This window comes from Vicugna pacos, chromosome 10, assembly GCF_048564905.1.
Source record: "Vicugna pacos chromosome 10, VicPac4, whole genome shotgun sequence".
Lineage (NCBI taxonomy): Eukaryota > Metazoa > Chordata > Mammalia > Artiodactyla > Camelidae > Vicugna > Vicugna pacos.
Window position 1 is genome coordinate 58,983,372 of NC_132996.1, and position 20,840 is coordinate 59,004,211.

The 20,840-nt window shown below is 52.8% G+C and overlaps 1 protein-coding gene across 5 annotated transcripts in view; it reads left to right on the forward strand.

The window, feature by feature from the left end:
• The window catches only part of TSPAN18 (tetraspanin 18), a 172,690-nt gene that overhangs the window by 132,383 nt on the left and 19,467 nt on the right, over positions 1 to 20,840 (forward strand). For all 5 annotated transcript variants that reach the window (XM_031690590.2, XM_072969833.1, XM_031690591.2 and 2 more), the window contains 2 exons: positions 15,062 to 15,145; positions 19,855 to 19,927. In XM_031690590.2, the coding sequence (XP_031546450.1) occupies positions 19,865 to 19,927 (63 nt within the window). In that variant the 5' untranslated portion in view covers positions 15,062 to 15,145; positions 19,855 to 19,864. The remainder of the gene's footprint in view (positions 1 to 15,061; positions 15,146 to 19,854; positions 19,928 to 20,840) is intronic.

The window sequence follows — 20,840 nt, forward strand, 5'->3', positions numbered from 1 at the left end:
CTCCTCATTTTTCCTGGGCCCCATGGATTCTTTAGCTGGTCCTGCATCTTCTGATAGAGTTCTAGCAAGGATTAAATCAGAAATATATGAAAGAGGTCCACAAGGAGCTTGATTCCTGCCCTCCTATTCCTTTTTCCTCCCTCCCCCAAACATCCATTGAGCACTCACTTCATGGCAGGCATGGTACCAGATGCTGGGATTCAGTGATTAAACCAGACAGACAAAGTTGCTGCCTTCTTGCATTCAAGGGAAGGGAGAGAAAAAAACCAGAAGCAAACTTTGTTGGAGATAAGTGTCAGCCACAAGGAGACAGATGGTGACTGGAGAGAGGGACTATTTTAGGCTGTCAGGGGGCATGGTTGGGGTGGTCAGGGAAGATGCCCCTGAGGAATTTGATCAGAGACCTGAATGAAGTGAGTGAACACAATATGGGGAATATCAGAGGGAAAGAGAGTCCCAGGCAGAAGGACCAGCAGGTGCAAAGGTCCTGGGGTAGGTATGTGCTTACAGGTAGAAAAGATCAGTGTGGCTAGAGCTGGCTGGAATGGGGTGAGGGAGGAAGTGGGTGGTCAGAGGTGAGCTCAGCAAGGTGTGTGTAGGGGTGGTGCCTCGTAAGCTGTTGTGAGGGTGTGATGGGGGTAAGTAAGTGACTAGGGAGTAGAGGATTCCTTCAACCAAAGCTGGTTGTTTGTGGTCCCCCAGGCTTGATACCTGGAGGCCAGAATGACAAGGGAAAGGACGAAGTGTCCCATTGTCCTCTGGAAACTCAGGGACAAGTTGTCCCTGGGCAGGGACAGGTGGCAGCCTCAGGGCCGGGCCCTCTGCTGTTGGTCAGGTATGGCTCCTGTCTTAGCTCTCTGCCTCCTCCCCCGACTGGGCAAGATCTCTCCTTGTCTGAGCAGCTGAGCCTCGCCTCACCGAGGGGATGAAGCTGGGATACTGATAATGATGTTGTGAGGATTAAATGAGGGGGCAGGTGACGCCCATAGAGCATGAGAGGTACCCACTCCCTGGAACCTCTTGGGATTGAGGCCCAGCCTGAGTGCCACCTCTGAGACACAGGTCCTGGCCACGGCTCACCTGAGAAGTGAACTACAGAGAATGAAACAGGCTGCAGACCAACCCACAATGCTGACGCCCTTCAGAACGTGCTGTGATTGGGGGCGGGTCCTCAGAGCCATCATCTGTACCATGAAGCAGAAGGACTCTAGGACCTCAGGGGCCCCTCAAGCCTTGACATTCTAAGACGGGAAAGTGTGAGCCCACCCACCAGGACACCCCCACTCTACTTTGGGTGGTGGCAGCAGACTGCAGGCCCCCATCTTCATCTGGTGGCCCTAGAGGACCTCCCAGAAAAGGGCCCTGGTGGCTCTGGAGTCCCTGTGGAGGAGCTCAGAGGTGCTTGCTCAAGATCACACAAGCACATAGGGACAGGCTCAGACTGGAGCCAGGACAGCCTAGCTCTAAAGCCTGCTCTGGGCACCCACCCCTCTCTGCTTCACCAGGTCCCTGGGAAACCCCAGTCTTGCCCCTCGGACATGCTGAGTCTTCCTCTTTCTTAATTACTGGGCAGCCAGGGGGAAATGAAACACCTGCTAGCCTCTTCCTTTTCCCAGCAAGGAGGCTCCCCAGGACCTCTGCTCCCAGCAGGTCTCCGGCAGTCCTGAGGTTGCCTTGGGCAAGCAGGCTTTGTACAGTGGCTCACACATGTAAAGCCTCTAAATTAAATGTGGCCGCCGCCTGCTGGGGGGCAGAGTCTCATGGCAGGACTAGGGGATTTATGTCCAGGCCCCCAGTGAGATGTGCTTTAAGAGAAAAGTGTTCCAGGTCACCATAAGCAGGTAGCATTTCACCTCTGCAGGAAGTGGTCACTGTGTGTGTGTGTGTGTGTGTTTGTGTGTGTACATTCAGAGGAGAGAGAGTGCAGATGAAGTAAAGAGCTGAGACTCTGAGATGGAGAGACAGAGGGGGAGCCTGGCACCCAGGACTCAAGACAGAGAGAGGGGCCTTGGCCCAGCCACAGAGCTTGCTGGCTGGCCATGAAGTTCAAAACTGAATCCAGATCCCAGACCTTTTATCCTTACATCCTCTGGAGCTGTGGGAAAAGTACTGATTTGCCTGATTGGAGCCTGGCCTAAAGCCCCCTTCTATGGCCCTCTCTGAGTTCCTCCTCCTCAACCAAGTAGGGGGCACACAGGCAACGGGCACATTGCTCTGTGTGCTCTGCAGGGAGGCTGAAGCACGTGTGAGCGGGTGTGTGGCCTCCCTCACCGCCACGCTCAGACACATCCCATGCACCCTGAGATCCATGTTCACCGGGGACCCCCTGCCCTCTGCCCGCAGAGTCCTTGTTTCGTTGGGGCCTTCTTAAGCCCCGACCCCTTTATTTCGCTGACATTTCTTTGCTCTGGAGGCTACACACTGGGCTGTATTTACGTTTTTAAATGATGAGCTCTGCTGGTCGAATATCCAGGCCACCATTTCCACTTCTAAAAGGGCAACATGTGAGTCCTTTCCACTGAAAGTACAGCCAATGACACCCAGATGTTTGCTCAGCACTGGCGTTGAGAGCCACGAAACTGTGGCTCAGGGCCTAGGGTGGATGAGCAAAAGGTTTCGCTTCCAAATGAACAATGAAAGCTCCCACTTCTAGAACTTTACATGCCTCAGGTAGTGTGGTCCCTTCGACATTCAGAGGACCTGCAAGACTGCAGAGTTCACTAAGGCTCAGAGGGGCTAAGGCCACAGAGGTAGCGATTCCATCTGGTCATTCAGATGCCTTTGGCCACTCTGCAAGCCGCCTTTCCAGAGAAGCCCCGGAAGACTGAGTAATTTGCTTGACATCACCTGGCTGGTTAGTGGCATAGCAAGTTCTAGACCCTGAGCCCCCATTTCCCACTGCAACACCTTTTTTTTTTAGTGAATTTCCTAATTCTGGAACACTCCATGGTTTGCCCCACCAAGTTCGGGACATCTTGGACACCGTCTGAACCCAGATACCAGAACTAACTGCCTGGGTTCAAATACCAGCCTAATAGCTGTGTGATTTGGGGCAAGTTAATTCACTTCTCTGTGCCTCGGTTTCTTCATCTGTAAAATGAGCATAATAATCATACCTACCTCCCAGATTGTTGTGAAAATTGAATAAGTTAATAAATATGAAGCATTTAGAACTGTGCCTGGCACATAGTAAACACTCTGTGTTAACTCTTATCATGGCCACCATCGCCGCCACCCTCCACTCCCCAGGGATACAGAAACCACGACAAGCTCAGATACAAGCTCACCGCACACCAGACCTCTGTCCCTTCTAATGACTATTGGGCCTCAGCAGAGCACAGAAGAGGCCTTCCAGGCACAGCTGGCTAATCCGAGGGCAGGCACATCCTTGGCTTGTAATATGCTCTGCATGGTTCATCTGTCATCCACCAGATCCTCAGAGACAGGTCAAGGCTGCAGCAGGCGGGCCAAAGCTGCAGCAGGCAGGCTGACCAGGGCTGCCCAGACCCCAGCAGCCCATTGGATGAACAAGGTGGAGATGTCTGTCCCCTTCCACAGATGGAGAAACCAACACCTGGAGAAGTTTTATTTATTATTCTTCTTCTTAATTAATTATTATTATTTTGTCAAAAGGAAGTAGAAATCCTCTCCTGGAGCTCTGTAAGATCCAAATACGTGCCCATCCCTGAGGCTTCCTGCCTGGACCGCGAGCATCCTTCCTGGCCTGGAAATCAGTGATGTTTGGTGGAACTGGTGACCAGGCTTCTATGGAAGGACGAAGCACTCCCTTTGAGCCGGTGCCTGCTCTGTCTAAGCCCAGCCCTTTCCCTACCCTCAGGCCTGACCCGCATCTTTCTTGAGGGCTTCCAGGAGCAGCTGGGATGATTTTTTTTATGGGGAGGAAAGAAAACAGGTCTCTCTGCCTGTTCGTCTACTCAGGGCCCCAGCCCACAATCTTCCTTTGATTCATTTCCTTTCAGGCTTTTCTCAAGCCAGGCAGGACTCTCTGTCATGGTCTCTCTGTTTTTCCATTGTTTTCCCTCTATAACTTGAGCTCCAAATACCTGTAGTCATTCGTCTTATGGGAAGGGGTTGTGGCCTCCCTAATTTGGGCCAGGTGCCTAGAATCAATTGCAGTTGCCCTGGGAAGACCTGGTGTCGTTAATATTTACTACCAAGCAAATGTAAGTGGGGCAGTGTACCCCGTGCACCTGAGTCTCAGGGCAGGGCTTGATTTCTGCTCTAGTGACAATTCCTGGTCCCTGGGGAGTTCAAGGACCCACCCCCTCCCCCACCATGAGGTGGACAATGCTGTGAGAAGTCAGGGGAAGCCTTGCCAGTCTGCTCTCAGCACAGGAAACCTTCTGTCTGGGGAGGAAGGATACTGGTTCCCTCTGGGTGGAGGAGCACCAGAATAATCCAGCTTTGAGAGTCCTCCCCTTCACCCTGCCCCCCGGCATCACTCAGGCAGGAGGGAAGTGAGCCAGAGCCAGTGTGGTCCCCTCACTGAACACTGAGAGGCTGAGATCCAGGAAAGCTCACTGCAGAGAGAAGACAGTGAAATCGACAGGACATTGACAGCACCTGGTGAAGTTCCAGGAGCCGTGAAATCAGCAGCATAACACCTGGGTTGAAGCCTAGCTCCAACAGGAGCTGTGTTATCTAAGGCAAGCTCCTTAACTTCTCTGGGCCCCACTCCCCATAAAATATTATGATCATCTCTGCTCTGCATGCCTCACTGGATGGCTGTGAGGGTCTAGCAAGAGCATAAAAATAGAAGGGCTTGGGAGCTGTAAAGCAGAGAGTACTGAGGGTAAGAGTTGTATTGTGAGTAATGTAAAGCAGGAGGGAATTTGGTTAGATGCCAGGAAGAACTTCCCTTCTTAAGGAGGAAACATCAGAATGAAGTTGTGGGGCTTGTCCTTCCTGAAGCTCTTTAAGAAAATAGTCTTGATGTTGGCAGAGGCATTGGCCAAATGACTTTGGATGTCTTTTCTACCTCTTTCATGACACTATAGTCAGTTCAATCAGGCGAAAAGTGACCAGAGGCCACATCTGTGTGTGTATGTGTGGTGTGTGCCTGTGTATGTACCTATGTGTGTGCCTATATCTCTGTCTATATGTGTCTGTGTAGTGTATGTTTGTCTATGTGTTTGTCTGTGTGTCTGTGAGGCTGTGTCTGTTTTGCCGTCTGTGTGCCTCTGTCTTGTGTGTAGAGCAAGTCACTGAAGCCAAACCTCAAAGTGATTAGTCTTTATTACAAAGTAGTTGAAAGACGTTCCCCTCACTTTCCTATCCATCTTAGGATGACGTGGACAAAGCACCAGGGTGAAAAAGCATTTTCGATGTGATTTGTATTAATTTGTCATTGTTATATTCTAAACAACAAAAGCCTTTCTAAACGTGGGCTAAGAAGAGCTGGATGAAGAACACCATCCTGAATATCCCACTGAGGCCTGAATACAGGCTTCTCTGCTTGCCTGTGAGCTTGGTGTCTGATCTGCCCTCTTGAGGCCTGTTTCTACATCTGTAAAATGGGGGCAACAGTGCCTCCCTCACAGGGTTGTTGTGAAGGTTAAGTGCATTAGAACCCGTAAAGCCCTTAGCACAGTGCCCGGCCTGCAGAAAGGACTTCATGCCTGCCTGCCATTACAGTTACTAGCTATCAGCAGTGTTTCTGGTCCTGGCTCCGCATGGATGTAGCTGACAGAGCACTGGCTTTGGAGCCACCTTGCCTTGAGTTCAAGTTTGTCACTCAGCAGCTGTGTGGCCTTGGGTGAGTCACTTCACCTCTCTGATCCCAGTTCGCTCAGCTGTAAATTGGGAACAATAATATGCCTGCCTCATCGGATGATAGTGGGGTTCAAAGGAGAGAATGTAAGAAAGACCTTAGCACAGTGTCCACTGCACAGTAGACACTTGTGGGAAACAGTCCACCTGCAAAAGAGAAATTCTCTCCCCTGGGGCCCGTCCCCTCCCATTACCCGCCTCAGTGGCATTCTGTGTCTCATCCACTGCCTGGGTTCCTGTTTTGTCCTGTCAGACAATTAGTGCAGCAACAGAAGCCAGGAGCCCTGGACGCCCTTCTCTGATGGGGGTCGGGGTTGGGGGGCTGCTCCAGCAGGAGCTGCCAGTGCTCCCCTACCCTCTTAGCCAAGCCCAGACCTGTGCCCTTTCCTGCCCAGTTCCCAGGGTCCCTTAATACCCGCGAAGCCATTAAATATTTAAATCCGGGCTGTGTGGCAGCCAGGTTGCCCCAGCAACAGTCCTGCATATTTTGGGATGGATTATCCAGTCTTTCAAAGGGTCTCCTGCTGCTCTGGCCCTGGTGGGGGTGATGAAACATGGGAAGGGAGAGCTAGTGGGAGGGAGGGTTGGGGGCCCCTGCTCCCCACCGAGGCTTCTAGATGCAGCTGGCCGTGAGAAAGAGCCAGAGGACTCGAGGGTCAGAGAGAGAGCAGGCTTCCCCCCAGTTTTCAAGGGTCTGGACTTGAATCCAAGACTCACACCTGCCAGTTTGTTCTCTTCACTTGTTTCCGCCTTGCCAGAGTGTTGTCTGGGTTGAAATCTGAACCTCAGTTCTGCTCTCACCAGCTGGGCCACCGTGGGAAACTTACTCACCTTCTCTGGGCTTCTGTGTACTCCTGGGTAACTTTGGGCTAATTCATCCATTTCAGATGATGCTGAAATGGTGTTCAGCATGGCTCCTGGCACCTGTGAGGAAGGAGCAGTTTTTATATGGATAATATTCCATCCAGGACACACTGTGTGCCCTGAGGGGACTGAGAGGAAGTGGGAGACTCAGCCCCAGCCACCAAAGACTTGTATCTGGTGGGGAAGCTCTGCCAGCGATGGTAACTTCTGAGGACACGTCCAGTGTCCCCCATCCCTGTCCCCTCCAATCACGGCATGAGTGGACGATGGCTCCTGGGGCCTGGCCCTGCCTGGGATGTGTTTTGAGGCTGGTTCCCCCGACACCGTGTGCAGCAGGGAGTGCTCAGGCTCGGAGTCTGGACTGTGCCATCCAGCCTTGACTCTGCTGTGTGTCCTCAGGCGAGTCCCTGCCCCTCTGGACGTCAGCCTCCTTGGCTCCAGGACGAGGGTGCCTGTGAGCTACTTTCCGCAGCAGCCTCCTTTTCCAGCTGGCACAGATGCACCAGCAAACCGCAAGGTTTCTGCCCCTCCCCCACTTCATCCTGTGAGTGCCCTCTTAGGGAGTGAGCCCGAGGGGATGAGGCCAATCCTGCCAGTTCCTTCTGATCTCCACGGGGACTGTGCTCTTTGAAGGTGATTCAGTGGGCGGTCGAGAGGCCCAGAGCCCCCACTCCTGGCTGGGGCACACTTCAGCAGTTCTCAATGACTTTCCAGTATTTCAGTCCCTCTCAAACCCCTGGAGGAAGCAGAAAAGACTGCCCCAGCCCCAAGCTCTCTCCAAAAAGAGAATTTCCAGAGACTTAAAATCTCCACTCCAGACACGCGCTGGCTGGTCCCAGCAGGAGGCCGGTGGTGTGGAATCATTGTCCAGTGTCCTCCTCTTGGAGGGGAGATGGCAAATGGGAGGCCAGGAAGAGGCCATGAGCCAAATGCTGGATGCTGGGTAACATCGGGGAACCTGGGCTCTGGCTGCAGAAAGTGATGGGGGAAGGATGCTGGGCATCTGACTGGCAGCCAGCCATTGGCTGGTTATACCCTCTTACCATCCTAGAGTTGGGGGGCATTATGTTCAGCCTGCCTGGAGCCCCTGCCTCCTAGATAGACCTCAGGGGGCTTCTCACCTTGAGGTCTCTGAAGACAGTGTGGAGCTCCCCCAGGGGTATACCAGAAGGAAAGACTGACTGGCGGGCCCCCTCCTCCAGCCCACAGAATCCAAATCTCAGAGCTGGAGCCTGGAAGTTTGAGGGCTTAATAAGTTCTCCAGGGGCTTCTCAGACTGGCTGACTCCCAGGCCTTACCCTCCATCCAAGCTGGCTGGGCCTTCCCTGCGCAGGAAGGGGGCCACGTTTGGCTACAGTCAGTTTAGGTTTCTGACCCTCCTCCTCTTCCCTACTGCCATGGTCCCATTTGCTCCTGCTGCAAACTTTCTACCCCTGTGCTGGGGGTGGGGATGGATGGGAAAGGGCATCCTTTGTCTGAGGAGGGGTGGAAATTACTGAGTGGCAAGTTGGATTGATGAGCCACAGATGGAAAGGGCCGTTACCATCAGGGATGGACTGTGTCTAAGGCAGGAATTCCCGTTCCAGGGTCCATGGCTCACATGGAACTCGAGGGGTTTGTGAACTTGGGGAAAAATTGTATCTTTACTTTCACTAACATTTAACTGCTATTGAGCATTTCCTCCAACGATGATCATGGGCAACCAGCCACATGATTAGCTGTCCTTGTCATTTGCCATCAAGAGATAGAAGCAGATATTTTCATATCACCCCCCAATTGTTGAAGATTTCTTGAAAATACAGTAGTCATCAAATCCATCGCTGGATCTTGAACTTAATGTTTTAATGAAGAAGCATTTGCATATGATAAATTAAAAAATATTTTGATAACCATATTTCATATAGTTTAATCCTATGGATTTTATTTTATGTATTTAAAAGGGGGTCCATGGACCATGCCAAAGGGGTGGGGGGAAATTGAGAGACCCCTGCTAAGAGCTCAGCTTTAGGGTCAGACCAGACCCACAGCCTGGCTGAGTGACCTGAGGCAGGCTGCTCACCATCTCTGAGCCCGGTTCAATGACAGGTCAGTGGGGAGCAGACCCACTCCCTAGGATTCTTGTGAGGATCTCTGTGCCATTAGTTCAAGGCCAGATATACAGTAAGAGCTAACTGGATGCAGGCTCTGGTTAGCAAGAAGTTTAACAAAAGCTTCTGGGAGGCACCCTGGAGGGGAAGGAGACAGACTCAGCCAGGTGAGGCAGAGGAGTTATGAGGAGTCACTGTTTGTACCAGGCTGGGCAGGTAACCCACGTTGGGGAGAGGGCTGCCTGGAGGCTCAGGGCGCAGGGATGCTTCTCCATACCCGAGGAGCCGCAGAGGCTGTCTGCGGGTGGATCCCCCAGACCCAGGTCTGGCAGGACTGTGGGTTTCCCGCAGAGGCCAACAGTGCTTACTGAACAAGGAATGAATGAAAGAACCTACAAATGAATGAAATGCCTTCTGATGTGAGTTAACCACAAAAGTAACAGTTGGCTGGGAGGGAGTTTGTCCTTTGGCGATCCAGGGAGGTCACGAGGCAGACGCTCTCTGGATCTCATGGAAACAGCCAGGCTGCCCACCAGCTTCTGCCTGCAGCCTCTTCCCCAGGGCCTTAGAGGTGGCTGTGGCTTGTCTGCTCCCCCACTGGGGGCTGACCTTCTTCCCTGTCCCCTTGGTGCCCACAACACCTCCCAGTACCCGAGTGTCCCTGCCACCTTCCAGAAGGATCTCCCAGGTGTGCCCGACTGCACCTGCCCTCCCTGGGTCCTGGGACCCGTTGTTTGCTTGGATTATCTCCTGGTCTCCTCCTCACACCTGCTTCTCCCCCATCTCCAGTCTCGGGGAAACTTTCCTAGGGGTTCTCAGCTGGGCTTCAGGGACAGGGCAGGATTGGCCTCAGGAGGTGGGAGGTGTCCTCACCCTGCCCTCCTCTGTCCCTCCTGGCCCTGGAACTCAAGCCCTTGTCCTGCTCCAGCTACGCTTCACTGTCGGGTACCAGACTGGACTTGGACACTGGTGTCCTGAGGCCAAATCCTCTTCCTGATACACAGAGCGACCTTCACCCTTCTATGCTCACACTCAAGTTCAGATTGCCCAGGTGGTCTTGCCTTCAGCACCCTGACTGTGGCAAGTCAAATTCTCTACAATAGGGTGCAGAGTCTTTGTCCCCAGAGGCCAGTTCAGTGTAAAGCAAGGAGGATGGAGCCAGGAGGTGTCTGGGATGAGCACCTTCTGTGGCCTGAGTCCAGCCCAGGTCCATGGGGCAGAGGGTGTGGAGTGCAGCAAGGGTCACTCTGGGGACCAGCAACTTAGAGTCTCTGGGGCCACACACCTCTGGGGGACAGCCAGGGCAGAAGGACAGGAATCCTGCTTTGTTCCAGAAATTCCTCCAACCTATTGTGTGAGTTTAGGCCAGGGATCTCATCTCTCTGAGCCTTGGTTTCCTCATCTGTAAAGCAGGAACCCCCATCTCCTGGGGAGGTTTGGAAGGTTCAATGAAATAATGTGGGTAAAATGCTTTTAGAAGTCAAACTAAATTAAGATGTTAGTCTTAGGAGGCGGCCTTGAGTGGTGAGAAGAGCAGTGGGCTTAAAATCAAGATCTCCTGATTCTGGCTTTGCTGTGTGACTTTGGGCCAAGCCCTTCCCCTCTCTGGGCCTCAGCATCCCCCAGTGTGAAAAGAGGAAATTGGAGTCAGCCCTCACTAAGGCTTCCTCCTTTGAAGATTCTCAGATGGAAAGGCTCCATGGGAGTTGTGGGGCAGAGGAGACAGCATGTGGCAGGGATGCTGTGCCCAGGCTTGATTTGGCTCACAGACTAGAGACCGGGCCTTCCCAGAAGCTGCAGCCACTCTCTGCTTCCTTGACATTCAAGACTCCATGAGTGTGGGGGCTGGGGAAGGCTGTCATTTAGGATCCAATACATCGACCGCAGGCTGTACCTCCGGGAGCCTAATTAGATGTTATTCCCCATCAGCTGTGTCCGTGTCCCCGCGTCCGTGCTATCACCAGGCACGGCAGGATTTGGGGCCAATTGCTTGTTTATGAGACCGTCTGTCTTGGGATGAGGCCCAGCAGGCACAGCCATTGAGCAAATAAGTTCTCCCCACCCCCATCAGCTCTGAACCTGATGACAAGAAGCATTGTTATTCTGACAACCCTCAGCCCCAAGTTCTGACGAAGGAAAATCTAGGCCTTAGAGGCAGGCAGGCCTAGTGTCAGTAATGGCTCTGGGACCTTTCTAGCCCCTCAAAGCCTTAGTTTCCTCTTCTGTAAAAGGGAACGATGGTAATATCATCTAATTTGCAAGTCTCTTTGGAGGACTGAGTAGGATCTTTATAGGTAAACGCCCGTGACACGATGTTCTGCAGTATCACTGGGGCTCAATAAATGTCAGTCCCTGTGCCGTCCTCCCCATGCACAGGCCCCCAGCTTCTAGGCGCCCCCTGCAGGCCCAGGGGCGGTCAGCGCTCGCTTCTCTGTCCTGCCCAGCAAATGCCCAGGATACTTGGTTGATGTGGCTGTTAACACTCCTCTCCAAGTACCGGGTTATTGATTCTCACTAGACTTGAGTGAGTCCTTGAGGGACAGAAGTCGCTGGCCTCCATGCCTTGGACCAAGCCCAGTGCTGGCACTAGCAGGTGCCAGGCAGGCCCAGGAAGGAAGGAACGGGATGTACAGCCACTAAAGTGCTTTCACCAGCATCATTTCTTTCGATCTGCATAATAACCCTGGGAGTTAGATCTGAGAACGCCCATCTCACAGATGAAGAGATAGAAGCTCAGGAGGTGAGGAGGCTGGCCCAGGTTTTACAGCCTGTTGGAGTCAGAGCCCACACTGATTGCAACCCAGGTTGTTGGAGTTAAGGCTGCTCCCTTGCGCCCCCCTGAAACTCTGCTCTGCACCACAGCGCCCTCCCCTGGCCAGGGCTCGTACAAGACATTTCTGGGCTCCCACCAGCCCAGGTCTAGCTTTGCTTCTTCCGGTGGGGGCTTCTCCATTGCTCCTGTCCACCTGCCTCCTTTTCTCTCTCTCCAGAAAGCTTGCCCGGGCAGTGGGGGTGGTGAAAGTAAAAGGAGTGATTTATGAACTGAGCTGTTCTTCTTAATCAGAGAACCCCTCCTGGGCCTGCTCTGTGCAGATGGGACTGAGCCGCCATCTGGGGGCAGTGGGAGAGGCAGATTAATAAAGCTGTCTGGCCCAGGCCGGGGCCTGCAGAGGAGAACCCAGCGGCACTGTCTGACCTCACCCCATCTCTGCCTCTCTCTGGGCCTCAGGGCTCCCATCTGTCAAAGGATGGCAGGTTGGGGACATCCCCCAGAGGCCTCCATTTGGCACGGGGGAGGATGCTAGCTGGCTCCCTGGGATGCTGCCTGGTTGCCTGATTCAGGGCAGAGCAGCACTGAGCTGGAGATTTTGGAGACTGAGACATAGAACTCCCTTTCTGAGGTCCTGTCTCTAGTGCCACGTCAATGTCTGGTGTCTTATCAGGAGCTCTGGTTTAGAGTCTAGCAGTCTGATTCATGACCATGTCTTACTAACCATGTGAGTGAATCCAGGCCAGTTAATTATCTGCTGAGCCTTTGTTTCCTCATCTGTAAAATGGGATAATAATGACACCCACCTCCTAGGTGAAATTAAGTAAGAGAATGCAGGAGAAACACTTAGCAGAGTCTGGTACATAGTGAACGCTCAACACTGCTAATTATGATTAGGTTTATCACAAAATTGTAGCGATTAGTCTGACTTTGGGGCCATTGAGAGGAAAGATAATGTATATCCATACTGACCAAGCCATGTGTCCGTGGTCTGCCCCACGCCCACCTCAGTTGATAACCAGTGAATGTGGTTTGGGCATCCACTTTCTTCCATATATGATGATGCTGATAATAATACTCCCCACGGGAACAGTGCTTTGCAGTTTTCCAAGTGTTTTCACATCATATCACTTCATTGTTCGTGAGCTTCAGATTCTTGCAACCACCTTTGGCTTCAAAATTGAGAACTGCAGTTTTCAGAGGAGAACCTAGCATCTTGGGGAGGGTAGTGACTTTCTGAAGGTCTCAAGGGAGCTGGCCCAGGCAGGTGCCACCTGGGCTGTGCAGAGGCAGGGGTGATGGCTGAGCCTGGCAGGGGTCTCCCAGGCTGTCCTTTCCCAGCGTCTCCTTAGTGTAGATCTTTGCTGTGTCAGAAAAAAATCAGGGAGGGGGGCATCCTGATGGAGGGGGCGTCAGGGAGACACCAGAGATTCCAACGGAGTTCAGCACCTCCTCCCTGTCCCTGGGTGGGTCTCTATGTCACCCACACCTCTCATCCCAGCCTCAGTGTCCAGAGGAAGGTGGGCCTTCCCAGCCTGAGATGCTGGGCAGAGAATGGTGATGTTGAGGCACCAGGGCTGGGATAGGGCAGGGGAGGAGCAGGGGTAAGAGAAAACGATGACCTCCTCCCTGCTTCCCTGAGCCCTGGGGCCAGGTGTGGGATGCCACCCCTGAACTAGACATTGGGGCTCCCCTTCCTAAGGCCACAGAGACCTGAGCTCTAGGAAGGAGCCTAAGTTGGCTTCATGCTGCCCAGTGAGCCATTCCTGGACAGAGTTTGCACCCAAAGCTCCTTGGGCCTTGCCTAGACCCAGGGGGCTCCTCCCCCTAGATGTCCACTCAGCTAGCAGTGTCCTGCCAGGTAGTGACAGTGTCCTCCCCTCCCCACACCCCCACGGTCAATTTCTAAGGATCCACCACTGTTCAGATGGTGCTAGACATCTGCCCTCTTCCCCTCTCCTGGCCCCCAACACAGGTTTTCTAATATCTTGCCTGGAGTTTGAGAAAGAGCCTAGAACCCAGGAGGATGCTCAGCTTTGCCCCTTACCTCTCTAAGCCTCAGTTTCCTTCTGTAAAGTGAGGCAATAGGCTCCCTAGCAAGGCTGTCACAAGGATTCACCGTAATCACATGGGTGGATGAAGCCCGTTCCGTGAAAGCTAGTTTTGATTCTGACTCCTGGGCATGGATTTTCCGGTCCATCGCTTACTAGTTGGTGATGTTAGACAAGTCACTTCCCTCTCCAGGTCTCTGCTTCCCCATTGTAAAATGGGGGTGATGGTACGATATCTACTTCCTAGGGTTGTTCTTGCATTTAATGAGGTTATGCATGTAAACATATAGCCCAGAGCCCTACAGCCGACACTGAGGTTGAAGCGCTTGCCACGTGTGTGTGTTTAGGTCAAATGGGTACCAGCTCCCAGGGCCTCCGAGAGCTCTCAGGAAGGCGGCCCCTTCTTCTGTCTTTCCATCTGCCCATCTCTACCTCTACACGCCCTCAAGACTCCCTCCCCTTCCCTGTGAAGCCTCCCCAACTGCCACCAGTGGAGTTACACCCGTGGAGTTTGTCCTCCTTCCTGTGGGTCCCCAGCCCTATTGTCCTCCCTTTCCATGTCTCCTCCAGTCCCCTACCCCGGCCACGACCCAAGTGTGAGTGCCTGCCTATTTGCGTCTCCATTCCCTAACAGAGCACCCAGCACACAGTTGGAGCTGCTGAGTGGATAGATGGATGGGTGGATGGGTGGATGGAGAGATGGAGTGATGGAGAGGAATCTTTCACAAACTGCTTCTCCACTGACGAGAATGGGAGGGAATCTGACTGGCACCCGAGACCCCGAAATTCCTCCTTCCTCCCCATAGGAATGCTCACTGCAGCCCAAACTTCCCCGGGCCTCAGAATTTTCCTGGAAGTGTTTGAGCAGGACTCAGCTGTGGAATTCCCTCACAGGTGTGGTAGAACAGGGGTCTCCATCTGGGCCCATTTGACTGCTGAAATCAAGCCCTCATTTCTACTACTCAGAGCTGGCTCTCTAGAGGAGCCTTCTGGTGGATCCTTATGCAAAGCTAAGGAATGCTTTCCAGCATCCAGTTTCTCTCTCCTGGGAGTCAGGATTTCCAGGGAGAGTGTTTGATGAACAGGGCTGTGCTGGCCTTCTCTCTGCTGAGGCATCACTGCAGATGCCCAGGTAGCATCCAGGTGCATGGATCACTACACCCATCCTCTCCTCCCGGTTCACCAGCCACACATAGCATGTCAGCAGAGATGCAGCCCGTGCCAGAAACTGCAAATCTTTTGAAGATGTGGTTCCCCACGCGGCCCCAGGAAGGGCACCTGGGAACCACCATCTGGGCAGAAGGCGGGCACCCCATGTGGGCCTCCCCAGCTGGAGCGGACCAGGTGCTGAGAGCTTTTCATTAGCGCTAATGGGCCCAGATCAGCAAGGCCCTTGCCCTGAATGTGTGTGTCTGGGGGGACGGGGTTTTATAAACAGCTTCTTGAAGATAGCTGCTCCTTATTGACTTCCTAGAGTAACTGAATATTTTCTCTTACAGGACAGGCTGGGCCCATAAAAGAAATATACAGGAACCCCTGTGACCGGGAGACTCTGTCCTGCTGACACCCAAAGAACTGCCCAGGTGACAAGTCTGCAGTTGCTCCCCGTGTACCTCTGCCCCCCTCACACACCACCTTGTCTCTCCATCAAATCTTTCTCAGTCTCCGTCTGTCCCTTCCTACATCCTTCTTTGCTGTCTGTCTTTCTCTGTCTCCTCAGTCTTTCTCCATCTTTCCCTCTCTGACTTTGTCTTTTTTTCTGATTTGCTAAGTCCCTACTATTCTTTATGGCTCTTTTCTCTTTTCCTACTATTCATTCATTCATTCATTCATTCATTCATTCATTCAGATGTGTGAACTGAGGACCCACATGTGCCGGGCACTGCCCTGGACACTAGGAATATGGCAGTGAACAAAACAAGCCCATGCCTTTCTAAGCAGACATCCTAACAAGGGAAGGTGTATGCTACCAAAATAAATAAAACATTTGAGTGTGTAGAGAATCCACAGGGCACTCGCCTGGGCTTCAGGAAACAGGGCTCCGGGCCCAGAGCCCTCACTAATTGGTTCTGTGACTTGGCCAAATCCCCTTCCCTTTTATGAAAGTTTTCCCATTTGCACAGTGAGGGTGTTGGGCCAGACCAGTGCTGCCCTACCTTTTCATGACCAAGAACATCATCTTTTATTGAAATGCTGGTGATGTGAGTTATTCAAGGGCTGGATTCTAAATCAGCGCTTACATGAAGTAGTGTCACGTAAAAGGTCCCCTTAAACCCCCTTAAAGCCCTTAGACACCTGGCTTTGTTACACATGAAACAGTTGCATCCAGGGTCACGCTGTATGATAAAACAACCAGCTGTAAGCCCCCAACCCTCCCTGCCGAGGTGGGGGAGTGGGGTTTAATTGCTCCAAAACCCAAGACACTTGCCCCTTGATCCAGCCGGTGGTGAGGGGATAATTTCTGAGTTATTATTTGAAATCCTGAAAATGGCTTTAGGATAGTGCTACCCAGTTTGAGAACCACCAACCACGCTCATTCTCTCCGCAGAGAAATCCTCCCCATCGGAGTCCTCCCCTCTCCTGACACGGAGAATGGTGGCTCCCTTGGCCAGGGTCCGTGGGAGGACGGCCTGGGAGCTGGGCGGGGCGGAGGAAGGAAGGGGCGGAGCCACTGTGCGTCTGGTGTAAAGTGAGGCGCCCTACGTGTGCTCTCATTTAATCCTAAATCCTCAGGATTCCCTCAGCAGATCAGCATTCCTGGCCCCACTTTGCAGACACAAAAGCAAAGGTCCCGGGAGGGTATGTGATTTGTCTATGGTCGCGACGGTAGAAAGTGGTGGAGCCAGGACCTGTGTGACCCTGCAGCCCGCACCCACACTGCCGTTCTCCCTGCCTGACCGTCAGCTCCGTGGAATGGGGAAACCTCAGTAGACCTTTCACCCCGCCCCAGGGAGTGCGTGTCATTTCCTCTTAGCATTCCCCTTCATCCCCGCACATCTCCTTCGTAAGTGCCTTTTGAACATCTTTCTTGAGGGACAACTAAGCCTTTGGACTTAATGGTCTCCACTGTTTTCTCAATCCACCTTCCAGAGACGATTTTATGTTCCCACTCTCCTTAAAGGTAAATCAGGAAACTGTGTGGTGATGATCTTCGCTTCCAAAAGGCTCTGTGGGTGGGTGGAGAGCCAGGCAACGATTTGAGGTGCCATGTGCCTGTCACTCTTGTCTAGCCAATTAGCCATGGAGATGTGTCCTCATAGTCAAAAGTCCTTGTGGATGCAGGAGCTGGTGGTTGTTGGTCTTTGGGCCTGAGACCCGCGGTGGGTGATGGCCCAGAAAGCTGTCTCCCCTGGCTAATGAGAAATAAAGTGGCAAAGGAGATGTGAAGACAGGCCTGAAGTTTGGAGGAAAATGGATGAATGGGGCCAGGGAATTAGCATTCATTGAAAATGATGATTAAGATTTGGGGCTCCAGATTAAGACAGACCTGGGTTCAAATCCTGGCTCAGGTGCTCAATCCTGTGTGACCTTAGACAAATGGTCCCACCTCTCTGAGGTTCAGTTCCCTCACCTAAAAAAGGGAAATGACATTACCACCCAGGCGCTTTATGAGGATTAAATGAGACTGTGCATGTTCTTTGGCATATAGTCAGAATCAAGGGGAGCCAGCTGTTACTCGCTGTTGCTGTTATCAGCTACCATGTGCCAAGCTCTGTGTTCAGTATTTTCCATGCATCATGAGGAAGGCATTATTTTTTATACTAATTTTAAAGACAAGGAAACTCATATGCATGCCATTCAAGTGCTTGCCCCAGGCCACCAGCTAAGCCTGGCAGAGCTGGGATTTGATTCTCTGTCAGGCTCCAAAGCCCTCTGTCCACTAGTGCACCCCGCCTTGGGCTGGAACCCAGAGTTCCCTATCTCCACCCACCCTCCAGCTCACATCATCTCTTTTTCTACCCGCCTCCCCTCTTTGAGGCTGATCCCAGGAGTCACGTCTCCTTTGACTGCATTCATCTGGGAGCCCAGCACTCCGTTAGATGTAGTATCTAATGAATGTGGTACATAATAAATACAGGTAGCCCATTTATGAGCTGCCATATTTATTATGTCCCTTAATGGCCAAACAGCCGGAGCCACCTGAAGCCAGATCTGAACCTGGGGAACAGCTTTGCCCGAGTGGACAAGAGAGGAGCCCCGAGCCTGGCCTCCTGCGGACTTCCCAGCGTCTCACTGGGGTGGCCCCTTCTGCCCTCCAAAGGCCCGCCTAAGTCCGAGCCTGATGGCAGGAACTGACAGGCCAGACTTCACCTCTGTCACTTTGCAGATGAGGTCACTGGGGCCAGAGAGGAAGTGATATGCAGAGCGGGTGTCTCTCTGCCTGAACAGCTGCCCCCAGACTAGAGGGAACACAGGATCTGGAGTGGGCTGAGGGGCGTGCTCACAAGCTCCAGGATGTTGGGCACCTTCACCTCTCTGGGCCTGTGTCCTCATCTGTAAAATGGACACAGTGCTTCCTGCTTCATGGAGTTGTTGAAAGATTCAGGGCAGTCGCTTCATGGAGCTCATGAGTGGCTGGCAAAGAGTCGCTGCTCAGTAAACATTCTTTTCTGTCCTCATCCCTCTTTCCAAGCAGCACAAGGTCTCAGCAGATGTGTGGAGTTGTATCAGCCAAGTGCCCAAGGCAGAGGGGGTCATCATGCAGTGCCTAGGGTGCAGGTCCTTGTCCTGTGGTCCTGATCTCATGGACAACGACAACCCATCAAGTCACCCAGGACTGTAAAGTTGTGTGTTCTTAGTAAGAGCTGCCCACCCCGCCCTAAGCCAGGTGCCGTGGGGGGCCCTGACATAGGACTTCTCTTAATTCTCACAACATGCCACAGTGTAGGTCATAATTGCCCATTTTGCAGATGAAGAAACTGAGGCTCTAAAATGTTACATCACTTACCAAAGACACAGAGGGAGAGAGGTGTGAAGAGCCAGGCTTGGAGCCCACATGTGTCTGACTTCAGAGCCTGTGCCTGGAACCACTGTGTTTAGATGCAGGTTAGGTGCTACTTCTAGAAGGTCAGAGGGGGAGGAGACGGAGAAGGGCTGCTGGGTTGGCCTGGGGACCTGTTCTGGAGGAAGAGAGCCTGGACATGGTGATGATACAGGAGATAAGGATGACCCACCGTCAAGGATGATGCTTTAACAACTGGTGGGCCTGGCAGGGACCGGGAGATGCTAGCTAAACAGGCCCACCATACCCATGGGTCCCCACTGAATCTCAGCCCTCCACCGCCTGCTGGGAGGATGAGGCCTGGAACAGGGGAAGGGGTAGGTCCTCCTGGGTAAAAAAAGTGTGAAAATAGTGATTATTGTGTATTAAATATGACAGTGACTTGTGTACCTTGAGGGCTGCCTTGTGATCACAGAGGCTGTCTGCTTCCCCCACGGATGGGGAAGGGCTACGTCTTGTTTTCAAGCCCCAGAGCCTGGCATCCAGTCAGTGCACAATAAATGTCAGCTGAACAGAATTGTATCCAGTAACTTACTACTATGAGCTTACACTTAGGTAGGGACAGGGGAGACTCCGGGGGGAGGTGGGAGCTGCACGTCTCATGATGGAGGGAGTCAGGGCAGAGGGAGGGTCTTGTCCCAGGAGCGGGGCTTGGAGCCCCAGGTAGGCACCCCTACCTCTTTCCCCTGCAACACCCCTCCTCAGAGGGCAGTCAGTCATTCAGGCCAGAGGGCAGGTAGGGTGGTAGGAAGTTTGTCGGGCCTGGGTTCTTATCCCACTCTGCCATCTTGGCAAATCGCTCAAGGCTCTGAGCCTTAGTTTCTCATCTACCAAATAGAAAGTTCACATCTGCAGTCAAGTAACATCATGATGTTACACCACTGAGCACCTGCCACGTGGTGCTAAGCCCATTATTGTGTTATGTGAGTTAACCCTCCCAACCCTGCTTGGAGGAAGCTTCTGTTTTTAATTTCTATTTCCAAGCTGGGGACAGCGAAACTCAGAGAGGTGGAATAATTTGCCCAAGACCACACAGCAAATGAATGGTAGAGATGGGGCTTTAACCCAGGCAGGCTGGCTCATGAGTTCTCGCTCCTAACCCTGCTCCCACAAGGCACAGCACCATCCCTGGGATGCAGAAGTTGTTATCAGTGCCCTCTTCCCCCACCGGCTACAAGAGCAGGCCAGCCACTGGGACACCCCAAGGAGGAGGGGAGGGAGGAGAGGCCAGGGTTCTTTCTGGAGGGGATCCCCCAGCAGGAGGATTGAAGGGGCCTTGCTGTTTTGTAGGTGGAGAACCATGGAAGGTGACTGTCTAAGCTGCATGAAGTATCTAATGTTTGTTTTCAATTTCTTCATATTTGTAAGTATTCCCAGAACTTGCCTCGGGTCTTTCTAGGCCTCTGTGGGGTGGGCAGAACTGACTCCTGCTTGGAAACAGTCACACTGGGCTGAGTCCCAGGGACAGGAACCAGGGCTGGTGCCAGAAGCAGCTCTAGCTGCCCAGCCAGGAGTCTGGCAGGGAGGCCCCCCAGCAGTGCCCCCCATGCCCTGACTCCTAGGGCCCACCATCACAGGAGAGACATTTTGCACAGCTTCTGGGATGGTTCAGCTACTCTAAAAAATAAAAGGATAGGGGCCTTGGTCCTGGCTGCTGTCTTAGGATCTGACCCCTGGTAGGGAACTGGGGAGAAAGGGGGATGGGGTGATCAGAGGGCAGCAGGGAGCCCCACCCTGACCCCTGGAGCAATTATGGACATCGGAGCTGGATGGGCTGAGCTGATGCAGCCACCTGATTAAATCTGAAACCTCTCTGGGACGAGAGACCTGGGTTCCATCTCTGCACCCTACCAGCTCCGTGATCTGAAGCACATTTTACCTCTCTGAACCTCAGTATCTTCATCCCTTCATCACCAACCTCAGTGGGGTTATTGAAAATGAAGCAAGATTAGTTTAGGAAGTGCCTGGAATGTGTCGCCTCCATCTCCATCCAACCTGTAGATTCTGTACGTGACAGAGCAGAGGCCCCGAGAGCTCCAGTGCCCTGCAGCACAGTGTGCCTGATCTGCTCAGGCCCAGGGCATGGCCCCGGAGCAGAGCCGGGTCCTCTCGTGACCCCACCTCAACCTTTGACCTAGTGCAGCGAAGACCCGGAGGAGTGGACATCCACTAGTCTCCTCTAGGGTGGAGTCACTATGAAAGGGAGGCCCCTTCTGGTCAAGACTGATTCTGTCTGTCTGTCTGTCTCCATTTATTTTTTATACATTTCAGCAACT